The sequence below is a fragment of the Halichoerus grypus genome, chromosome 6 (assembly GCF_964656455.1).
Source record: "Halichoerus grypus chromosome 6, mHalGry1.hap1.1, whole genome shotgun sequence".
Lineage (NCBI taxonomy): Eukaryota > Metazoa > Chordata > Mammalia > Carnivora > Phocidae > Halichoerus > Halichoerus grypus.
In genome coordinates this window covers 15824352-15836254 of record NC_135717.1, presented here as the reverse complement: position 1 = coordinate 15836254, position 11903 = coordinate 15824352, and the positions used below count along the sequence as shown (strand labels likewise).

General features: G+C 40.0%; 1 protein-coding gene across 1 annotated transcript in view; it reads right to left on the bottom strand.

Moving 5' to 3' along the window:
• Nucleotides 1-1864: 1864 nt before the first annotated feature.
• Nucleotides 1865-11903, bottom strand: part of SEPTIN14 (septin 14) — a 73730-nt gene continuing 63691 nt past the window's right edge. The window contains exon 10 of the mRNA XM_078074020.1: nt 1865-2249. Coding sequence (XP_077930146.1) covers nt 2070-2249 — 180 coding nt within the window. The 3' untranslated portion in view covers nt 1865-2069. The remainder of the gene's footprint in view (nt 2250-11903) is intronic.

Genomic DNA, 11903 nt, shown 5'->3' with positions numbered 1-11903 from the left:
GGGGGGAAATTAGAGGGTGAGACGAACCATGAGAGACTATGGACTCTGGGAAACAATCTGAGGGTTTCAGAGGGGAGGGGGTGGGGGATGGGTGAGCCCGGGATGGGTATTAAGGAGGGCACGTGTTGTAATGAGCACTGGGTGTTACATGCAAATAATGAATCATTGAACACTACATCAAAAACTAATGATGTACTGTATGGTGACTAATAAATAAAAATTAAAAAAAAACTATTACCCTGATTATAAAGAAAAAGGTAAAGAAAAAGAAAAAAAAAGAACCCTGATCCAGAGAAAAAAGAGAAAAGGAAATGAAAAAACAAACGAACAAGCAAACAAAAATCTATAAGCCTAATTCCAATGGAAAAAGAAAAAAGTAAAAGAAAGAATAAGTAAAAAAACAAAAACAAAAACAGCCTGATCCTATTTCCACCAGAACTGAAGGGGATGCTTTGAAGCTCTCTATGATTAGTAGACTTGATGCATGTGGCCTGCTGCCTGTTTTGCTCTCCTGGGGGACAGGCCTGCTGTGCTAGCTCAGAGTCAATCTTGCCCTTGTTAAAACAAGAACAACAACAACAGTTGCCAAGAACGGGGTGGGGGGTGGGGTGTATGGAGTTTGATGTAAGCAGCTCCCACCTCTACTGGGGGCCACTGTGTCGCTCTCTGATGTCTGACTGGGTTGGTAGTGGGGGTAAAATTGTGACACCCCCCTCTAGACAGGGGATCTCACACACCCTCCTATTCTGGAAGCCCTCACAGAAGAGCGAAGGCTGTTAGCACAGCCAGTGCCCAGCTTAACTGTATTTTATCTTTGGCAGGGTGGGGATTCAAAACTCCAAATCTTTAAGGAGCTGACCACTGGGATCCACTCCCTCCTCTGGATTAGAGACTGGCTGTGCTCTTACTAGTGCCCTTTGCCCCAGAAAAACAGTCCCCTGCCTTTGCAGTGCTCAGAATCTATGGTATATTCACTTCGAAAATCAGCAACCAGTTTATCCATCCCCTGCCCTCACCTTTGTCCCCTACCTATGAAAGGCCATTTGCTGGTGCCTGCAGGGTCTTTTGCCCTTGGAGAGGCAATATACCCTGTTCCAAATGTACTCCAGAAAGGGGAACAATCTCTCCCGGTGCCACCCTGGTGATTGATCCCTCTACCACTCTGTGTGCACTCCCAGGCCAGAGCCCTCCTTCTCTCCAGGAGTGCATGCTATAGTTCTGCTTCTACAAAAGTTATGTGCTTTCAAAATCTCTGAGCACGAGCTCCACACACTGCAGAAAAACCTGCGCCACTCAGTTCCCCCAGCTCCTCAGTCTTGGTCCAAGAGATTTTCTTCTTGTGCGAACCCGATACCTCCCTCTCTCAACCCCTCTCTCCTACTCTCCCTTTTCTCTCTCTGTGGAAAGTGTTCCCTCCCCTCTGCAGCACAGCAACTTTTCTCTCCCCCAATTCACTTCTATGTACCTCACACCTGCCTCCAACTATGGAGACCCTTCTTCCAATCCTCAGATCAATTTCCTGGGTGTTCCAAGTGACCTGACCTCAATACAGCTGTGTTTGGGGGACAAGGAAAGCCCAGAATCCCACTACTTCTTCACCATCTCAACTCCTCTCTCCTAAGATTAGCTTTTTATACCATATTTTATGCCTATAGCTCATGAATGAATCCCCTAGCTCTTTTTTTTTTTTTTAATAAATCCCCTACTTATATTTAGATATATTTAAAAATGTACACTGGAAGTGCATCCGGAGTTATGGTAAAAATAAAACCCCACAGCTAATGAACACTATTTACACTGTGCTATATATTCCTTTGACTTTTTTTTTCATTTTAGCAAATATTTATTGAGTGGAAACTCTGTGCTAGTCTTTATTATAAACACTGAGGATATAGAATCTAACAAGATGGTCAGGGTACCTGCTCTTGAGGAGTTAACATTCTAGTTGGGGAATATATACAATAAGAAAACAAATTTTAAAAATTAGTTCAGTTAAGTACTATAAAGATCATCTCACAGGAAGATAGAGAATGATAGGGTTCTACCATACACAGAAAGATAAAAGAAGGCTATTTCTTACGCTCTTTCTCCTTCTTTATATTGGTGCACACTTGAGTCTGTAATGTTTCAGAAACAGCCTTCATTTTATAAAAATCTATTATTTCTTCTTCCAGTTGTCTTCCCTCCTCCTCAAGTTTCATGGTCTCCTCTTGTTGGGCTCTTTTAAGATGCTCAAACTTCTCCTGTAGCTGTGAAACAAATGTGCAGTTATGACTCAAAGTACCCTATGGTGGCACATTCCCAGGGACATGCTTGTCTTTTCTACTCGTTATCAAACATAGCCTACATCAAAGTAGAGCTTGATCTTAATGACAGTTTCAAAATTTCATATTTAAAGTAAAAAATCAGATATAGAATTTCTTTCTTTTAATTTTAAATGTGTCCCCATTGAACTAAATGTAATAAAACACAAAGTTATGAAAAGCACTTAATTGTAGAAATTTTTCCTAATGAGGTATGTATTTTTAACTATACATTTTCCCATAACTCTACATTTTCCCATAAATCTCTTTGAGTAAAATTTAATATATCCAAGTCCACTAAAATTACATACATTAAAATATGACATGGATTATAAAATATTTCCTGACATTTTAATTCATAAAAGCATTTTGAAAGAAAGTCTGATAATTTTCTCGTTAAGTAATATTAGCATAATTATAGGAAGAAACAAAAATCTCATTCAGTTACTTTTTATTTGCTTCTGAGATCTTATTTTATCTGTGGGACTTAAAATGAGCTTAACTAACCATAAAAAGGAAACAATATCACCTAGAGTTTCCATTAGAGAAACGCCTGGGTCTTTAGCATGACTTTATTCAACATAAGCATTGCTTGTATGCATCAGAGGACATATGATTTTTTTTTTTTAAAGATTTTATTTATTTATTTGACAGAGAGAGACACAGCGAGAGAGGAAACACAAGCAGGGGGAGTGGGAGAGGGAGAAGCAGGCTTCCCGCGGAGCAGGGAGCCCGATGCGGGGCTCGATCCCAGGACTCTGGGATCATGACCTGAGCCGAAGGCAGACGCTTAATGACTGAGCCACCCAGGCGCCCCAGGACATATGATTTTTAAAGCTATGTCTACTGTGGCATAAAAACACATAGGACACTTATCTTCAGTTTAACTTTTTGAAAAAAAAAAACAAACAAACTGGGTGCTTAAACTGCCACAATATTAATTAGCTGGCTTATATAGGGCCGTGAAGAACACAAGCACGTTGTCATACTAGTGGTTCTCAACTCTAGATGACCATTAGAATCATTCAGTAAGCTTACAAGTCTCCCAATGCACAGGTTGCACACAGATCAGTTGCATCCGACTATCTGGAGTGGAAACCTGAGTATCACTGTTTTTAGAAATTCCTAGGTGAAGTTTTTCCTGAAAAAGATGGTGGAGGAGTAGGGGAACCTATTCCAACCGGTCCCAGGAATTAAGCTGGATATCTACCTGACCACTCTGAACACCCACGAAATCAGCCTGAGATGTAAGAAGATATATCAGGATCTCTACAAACAGAATATTGCAGGGAGTTGGTTTTGAGGTATGAAGCAGGGAGCCGTGATTCTGTGGGCACATATCCAAAGATAAACAGAAGGGGTAGGGAGCCGTGAGGATCATACACTGCCGGTGATTGATAACCTCCCAGGCTGGGGACAGGGCACAGACTCACAGACTGGTAGCAGCACGGAAAAGACTTTAGGGCAGTCCCCTGGACTGAAACCTTGAGCAGCGGGGCTGCGCGTGCAAACTGGGGGCAGCTGGTGGTTTTAGAAGCACAAGGGCAGAGACGTGCCCCCGTGCCCTGATCTGGAGGCAAGGACTGGGAGCCCTGCTGAAGGGCGCACAACCCAGGATGCTGCAGTTTATAGCAGCACAGACAGAAATGGAGATAGTGTGGCCGGGAGAGCTCACTGAAGAACAGACTGTGATCTCTCTGCTCTGAGGCAGAGGGTTGGAAATGGTCTCTTCTGCTCTGACTCTCGGAAGAGATGCAGAAAGCCACCAAGGAAAGCTGCCAGAGAACAAAAGCCCCCCAAAAACGGTTTTCACTGAGCCCATCCACCCCCACAAGGGGCAGGGCAACTTTGCCTAAACAGGGTTGCCTGACTAACAGCACAGCAGGCCCCTCCCCCAGAAGATAGGCTGGGAAAACAAGAGGCCAGCAACCCTAAGGTCCCTAGAAAACAGGTACATCTTGCTTTGATGGTGGTCAATAATTTGGACTCTGTATATTCCCTCAACCACCCATCAACAGAATGACTAGGAGGAGGAACCCCCAAAATAGGAAAGACTCAGAGATTATGATTTATGCCACAGATTTACAAGTGGTTACAGATATAACCAAGATGAGGGAAAAACAACTCAGAAACAATGAAAATGGAATCAGAGAAATAAGTGACACCAACAAACATTCCAAAGTCAGAATTATTGGAATCCCTGAGGGGTGGAGAGAGGGGGGGGGACTAGAAGATATATTTGAGCAAATCGTAGCTGAGAACTTCCCTAATCTGGGGAATGAAACAAACATTCATGCCCTAGAGGCAGAGAGGACCCCTCCCAAGATCAAGGAAAACAGGCCAACACCCCGGCATGTAACAGTAAAACTCGCAAATCTTAGAACCAAGGACCATCTTAAGGGCAGTTAGGGGGAAGAGATTCCTTATGTACAGAGAGAGGAACATCAGGATAACATCAGACCTATCCACAGAGACCTGGCAAGCCAGAAAGGGCTGGCAAGACATATTCAGGGTACTAAACGAGAAGAACATGAAGCCAAGAATACATTATCCGGCAAGGCTGTCATTTAAAATGGATGGAGAGACACAGAGCTTCCAAGACCGGCAGAAACTGAAAGAATATGTGACCACTAAGCCAGCCTGCAGAAATATTAAGGGGGGTTCTATAAAAGGAGAAAGACTCCAAGAGTGACATAGAACAGATATTTACAGGGTAAAAACAGGGTCTTCACAGGCAACATGATGACAATAAATTCATATCTTTCAATAATCACTCTCAATGTGAACAGCCTAAAGATACATCCAGACTGAAAGTGAAGGGATGGAGATCCATCTTCCATGCCAGCGGACCTCAAAAGAAAGCTGGGGTAGCAATTCTTATATCAGACAAATTAGATTTTAAATAAAGACTGTAGTTAGAGATACAGAAGGACACTATATCATTCTTAAAGGGTCTATCCCACAAGAGGATCTAACAATTGTAAATATCTATGCCCCCAACATGGGAGCAGCCATCTACATAAGCCACCTGTTAACCAAAATAAAGAGTCATATTGATAACAATACGTTAATTGTAAGAGACCTCAATACTCCACTCTCAGCAATAGACAAATCATCTAAGCAGAAAATCTACAATGAAACAAGAGCTTTGAATGACACACTGGATCAGAAGGACCTCAAAGATATATACAGAACATTCCACCCTAAAACAACTGAATACACATTCTTCTCAAGCGCACATGGAAGTTTCTCCAGAATAGACCACACACTGGGTCACAAATCAGGTCTCAACAGATACCAAAGACTGAGCTTATTCCCTGCATATTTTCAGTCCATAATGTTTTAAAACTGGAACTCAATCACAAGAAAAAATTTGGCAGAAATTCAAACACTTGGAAGCTAAAGAGCACTCTGCTCAAGAATGTTTGGGTCAACCAAGAAATCAAAGAAGAACTTAAACAATTCATGGAAACCAATGAGAATGAAAACACATTGGTCCAAACCCTATGGGATACTGCAAAGGCAGTCCTAAGGGGGAAATACATAGCCATCCAAGCCTCACTCAAAAAAATAGAAAAAACTCAAATTCACCAACTTTACACCTTAAAGAACTGGAGAAAAAGCAACAAACGATGCCTAAGCCACGCATTAGAAGAGAAACAATTAAGATTAGAGCAGAGATCAATGGATTAGAAACCAGAAACACAGTAGATCAGATCAACAAAACTAGAAGCTGGTTCTTTGAGAGAATTAATAAGATTGATAAACCACTGGCCAGACTTATCCAAAAGAAAAGAGAAAGGACCCAAATTAATAAAATTATGACTGAAAGAGGAGAGATCACAACTAACACCAAGGAAATAGAAACAATTATTAGAAATTATTATCAACAACTATATGCCAGTGAGCTGAACAACCTGGGTGAAATGGATGCCTTCCTGAAATGTATAAACTCCGAAGACTGAAACAGGAAGAAATTGACAACCTGAATAGGCCAATAACCAGTAACAAGATTGAAGCAGTGATCAAAAACCTCCCAAAAAACAAGAGTCCAGGGCCTGATGGATTCCCTGGGGAATTCTACCAAACATTCAGAGAAGAAATAACACCTATTCTCCTGAAGCTGTTTCAGAGAATAGAAACAGAAGGAAAGCTTACAAAATCATTCTATGATGCCAGCATTACCTTAAGCCCAAACCAGGCAAAGACCCCATCAAAAATGAGAATTTCAGACTGATATCCCTGATGAAAATGGATTCCAAAATCCTCAACAAAATCCTAGCTAATAGGATCCAACAATACATTAAAAGGATCATCTACCACGACCAAGTGGGATTTATCCCTGGGATGCAAGTGTGGTTCAACATTTGCAAATCAATCAATGTGATAGAACACATTATAAGAGGAGAGAGAAGAACCATATGGTCCTCTCATTGATGCAGAAAGGGAATCTGACAAAATACAGCATCCTTTCCTGGTTAAAACTCTTCAGAGTATAGGGATAGAGGGAACATTCCTCAAGTTCATAAAATCCATTTATGAAAAACCCACAGCGAATATCATCCTCAATGGGGAAAAGCTGAGAGCCTTTCCCTTAAGATCAGGAACACGTCAAGGATGCCCACTCTCGCCACTATTGTTCAACATAGTACTAGAAGTCCTAGCAACAGCAATCAGACAACAAAAAGAAATAAAAGTTTTCAAATTGGCAAAGAAGAAGTCAAACTCTCTCTTTTTGCAGACGACATGATACTTTATGTGGAAAACCCAAAAGACTCCACCCCCAAATTACTAGAACTCATATAGCAATTCAGTAATGTGGCAGGACACAAAATCAATGCACAGAAATCAGTTGCTTTCTTATACACTAACAATGCAACTGTAGAAAGAGAAATTGGAGAAATGATTCCATTTACAATAGCACCAAAAACCATAAGATACCTTGGAATAAACCTAACCAAAGAGGTAAAGGATCTATACTCTAGGAACTACAGAACACTCATGAAAGAAACTGAAGAAGACACAAAAAGATGGAAAAATATTTCATGCTCATTTATTGGAAGAATAAACATTGTGAAAATATCTATGCTGCCCAGAGCAATCAATACCTTCAATGCCATCCCAATCAAAATTCCAATGACATTTTTCAAAGTGCTGGAACAAATAATCCTAAGATTTGTACTGAATCAGAAAAGACCCCGAATCACCAAGGAAATGCTGAAAAAGAAAAACAAAGTTGGGGGCATCACGTTGCCCCATTTCAAGCTATATTACAAAGCTGTGATCACCAAGAGAGCATGGTACTGGCACAAAATCAGACATATAGACCAAAGGAAGAGAAGAGAGAGCCCAGATATGGACTCTCAACTCTATGGTCAAATAATCTTCGACAAAGCAGGAAAAAAAATGCAATGGAAAAAAGACAGCCTCTTCAATAAATGGTGCTGGGAAAAGTGGACAGCCACATGCAGAAGAATGAAACTCGAACATTCTCTTACACCATACACAAAGGTAAACTCCAGATGGATGAAAGACTTCAATGTTAGACAGGAATTCATCAAAATCCTAGAGGAGAACATAGGTAGTAACCTCTTCGACATTGGCCACAGCAACTTCTTTCAAGATACATCTCCAAAGGCTAGTGAAACAAAAGCAAAAATGAACTTTTGGGACTTCATCAAGATAAAAAGCTTCTGCACAGCAAAGGAAACAGTCAACAAAACAAAGAGGCAACCCATGGAATGGGAGAAGATATTTGCAAATGACATGACAGATAAAGGGCTGGTATCCAAGATCTATAAAGAACTCAAACTCAACACCCCCCAAAAAAATAATCAAGTCAAAATATGGGGAAAAGACATGAACAGACACTTCTCCAAAGAAGACATATAAATGGCTAACAGACACATGAAAAAATGTTCATCATCATTAGCCATCAGGGAAATTCAAATCAAAACCACACTGAGATACCACTTTCCACCATTTAGAATGGCAAAAATTGACAGGACAAGAAACAACAAATGTTGGAGAGGATGTAGAGAAAGGGGAACCCTCTTACACTGTTGGTGGGAAGAAAGTTGGTACAACCACTTTGGAAAACAGTGTGGCGGTGCCTCACAAAATTAAAAATAGAGTTACCTTATGACCCAGCAATTGCACTGCTGGGTATTTACCCCGAAGACACAGATGTAATGAAAAGAAGGGCCATATGCACCCCAATGTTCATAGCAGTAATGTCCGCAATAGCCAAACTGTGGAAAGAGCCAAGATGCCCTTCAACAGATGAATGGATAAAGAAGACGTGGTCCATATATACAATGGAATATTACTCAGCCATCAGAAAGGATGAATACCCAACTTTTACATCAACATGGAGGGGACTGGAGGAGGTTATGCTAAGTGCACTAAATCAAGCAGAGAAAGTCAATTATCATATGGTTTCACTTATTTGTGGAACATAAGGAATAGCATGGAGGACATTAGGAGAAGGAAGGGAAAAATGAAGGGGGGAATCGGAAGGGGAGTTGAACTATGAGGAACTATGGACTCCGAGAAACAAACTGAGGGTTTAGAGGGGAGGGGAGTAGGGTGATGGGTTATCCCAATGATGGGTATTAAGGAAGGCACATACTGAAAGGAGCACTGTGTGTTATACAAAAACAATGAATGGTGGATCACTACATCGAAAACTAATGATGTATGGTGACTAACATAACATAATAATATAAAATTAAATTTAAAAAATGCCTGATTTCAAGCTATATTACAAAGCTGTGATCACCAAGACAGCATGGTACTGGCACAAAAACAGACATATAGACCAATGGAACAGAATAGAGAACCCAGATATGGACCCTCAACTCTATGGTCAAATAATCTTTGACAAAGAAGGAAAAAACATCCAATGGAAAAAAGACAGTCTCTTCAATAAATGGTGTTGGGAAAATTGGACAGCCACATGCAGAAGAATGAAACTCGACCATTCTCTAACACGATTCACAAAGATAAACTCAAAATGGATGAAAGACCTCAATGTGAGACAGGAATCCATCAAAATCCTAGAGGATAACATAGGATGAATACCCAACTTTTACATCAACATGGATGGGACTGGAGGAGATTATGCTGAGTGAAATAAGTCAAGCAGAGAAAGTCAATTATCATATGGTTTCACTTATTTGTGGAACATAAGGAATAGCATGGAGGACATTAGGAGAAGGAAGGAAAAAATGAGTGGGGGGGGGAATTGGAGGGAGAGATGAACCATGAGAGACTATGGACTCTGAGAAACAAACAGGGTTTTAGAGGGGAGGGGGGAGGGGGGATGGGTTAGCGCAGTGATGGGTATTAAGGAGGGCATGGACTGCATGGAGCACTGGGTGTTATACGAAAACAATGGATTGTGGATCACCACATCAAAAACTAACGATGTATTGTATGGTGACTAACATGATAAAATTTTAAAAAAATAAACACAAAATTTTTTTGTAACAATAAAAACCAAAACTAAAAATAAATAAATAAATGAATAAATAAATAAATAAATGACACACTGGACCAGATGGACTTCACAGATATATTCAGAACATTCCATCCCAAAGCAACAGAATACACATTTATCTCTAGTGAACATGGAACATTCTCCAGAATAGATCAGATCCTAGGTCACAAATCAGGTCTCAACCTGTACCAAAAGATTGGGATCATTCCCTGCATATTTTTGGACCACAAGGCTTTGAAACTAGAACTCAATCACAAGAGGAAAGTCAGAAAGAACTCAAATACATGGAGGCTAAAGAGCATCCTACTAAAGAATGAATGGGTCAACCAGGAAATTAAAAAAGAATTTACAAAATTCATGGAACCAAATGAAAATGAAAACACAACTCTTCAAAATCTTTGGGATGCAGCAAAGGCAGTCCTACAAAGAAAGTATATAGCAATACAAGCCTTTCTCAAGAAACAAGAAAGGTCTCAAATACACAACCTAACCCTACACCTAAAGGAGCTGGAGAAAGAACAGCAAATAAAGCCTAAACCCAGCAGGAGAAGAGAAATAATAAAGATCAGAGCAGAAATCAATGAAATAGAAACCAAAAGAACAGTAGAACAGATCCATGAAACTAGGAGCTGGTTCTTTGAAAGAATTAACAAGATTGATAAACCCCTGGCCAGACTTATCAAAAAGAAAAGAGAAATGACCCAAATAAATAAAATCATGAATGAAAGAAGAGAGATCACAACCAACACCAAAGAAATACAAACAATTATAAGAACATATTATGAGCAACTCTATGCCAGCAAATTAGATAACCTGGAAGAAATGGATGCATTCCTAGAGATGTATCAACTACCAAAACTGAACCAGGATGAAATAGAAAACCTGAACAGACCTATAACCACTAAGGAAATTGAAGCAGTCATCAAAAATCTCCCAAGAAACAAAAGCCAAGGGCCAGATGGCTTCCCAGGGGAATTCTACCAAACATTTCAAGAAGAATTAATACCTATTCTTCTGAAACTGTTCCAAAAAATAGAAATGGAAGGAAAACTTCCAAACTCGTTTAATGAGGCCACCATTACCTTGATCCCCAAACCAAAGACCCCATCAAAAAGGAGAATTACAGACCAATAACCTTGATAAACATGGATGCAAAAATTCTCACCAAAATACTAGCCAATAGGATCCAACAGTACATTAAAAGGATTATTCATCACGACCAAGTGGGATTTATCCCTGGGCTGCAAGGTTGGTTCAACATCCGCAAATCAACCAATGTGATACAATACATTAATAAAAGAAAGAACAAGAACCATATGATCCTCTCAATCGATGCAGAAAAAGCATTTGACAAAGTACAGCATCCTTTCTTGATCAAAACTCTTCAGAGTATAGGGATAGAGGGTACATACCTCTATATCATAAAAGCCATCTCTGAAAAACCCACAGCGAATATCATTCTCGATGGGGAAAAACTGAGAGCTTTCCCCCTAAGGTCAGGAACATGGCAGGGATATCCACTATCACCACTGCTATTCAACATAGTATTAGAAGTCCTAGCCACAACAATCAGACAACAAAAAGAAATAAAAGGCATCCAAATGGGCAAAAAAGAAGTCAAACTCTCATTCTTAGCAGATGATATGATATTTTATATGGAAAACCCAAAAGACTCCACCCCAAAACTGCTAGAACTCATACAGGAATTCAGTCAAGTGGCAGGATATAAAATCAACCCACAGAAATCAGTGGCATTCCTATACACCAACAACAAGACAAAAGAAAGAGAAATTAAGGAGTCGATCCCATTTACAATTGCACCCAAAACCATAAGATACCTAGGAATAAATCTAACCAAAGAGGCAAAGAATCTGTACTCAGAAAACTATAAAATATTCATGAAAGAAATTGAGGAAGACACAAAGAAATGGAAAGAAACGTTCCATGCTCATGGATTGGAAGAACAAATATTGTGAAGATGTCAATGCTACCTAGAGCAATCTACACATTCAATGCAATCCCCATCAAAATACCATCCACTTTTTTCAAAGAAATGGAACAAATAATCCTAAAATTTGTATGGAACCAGAAAAGACCCC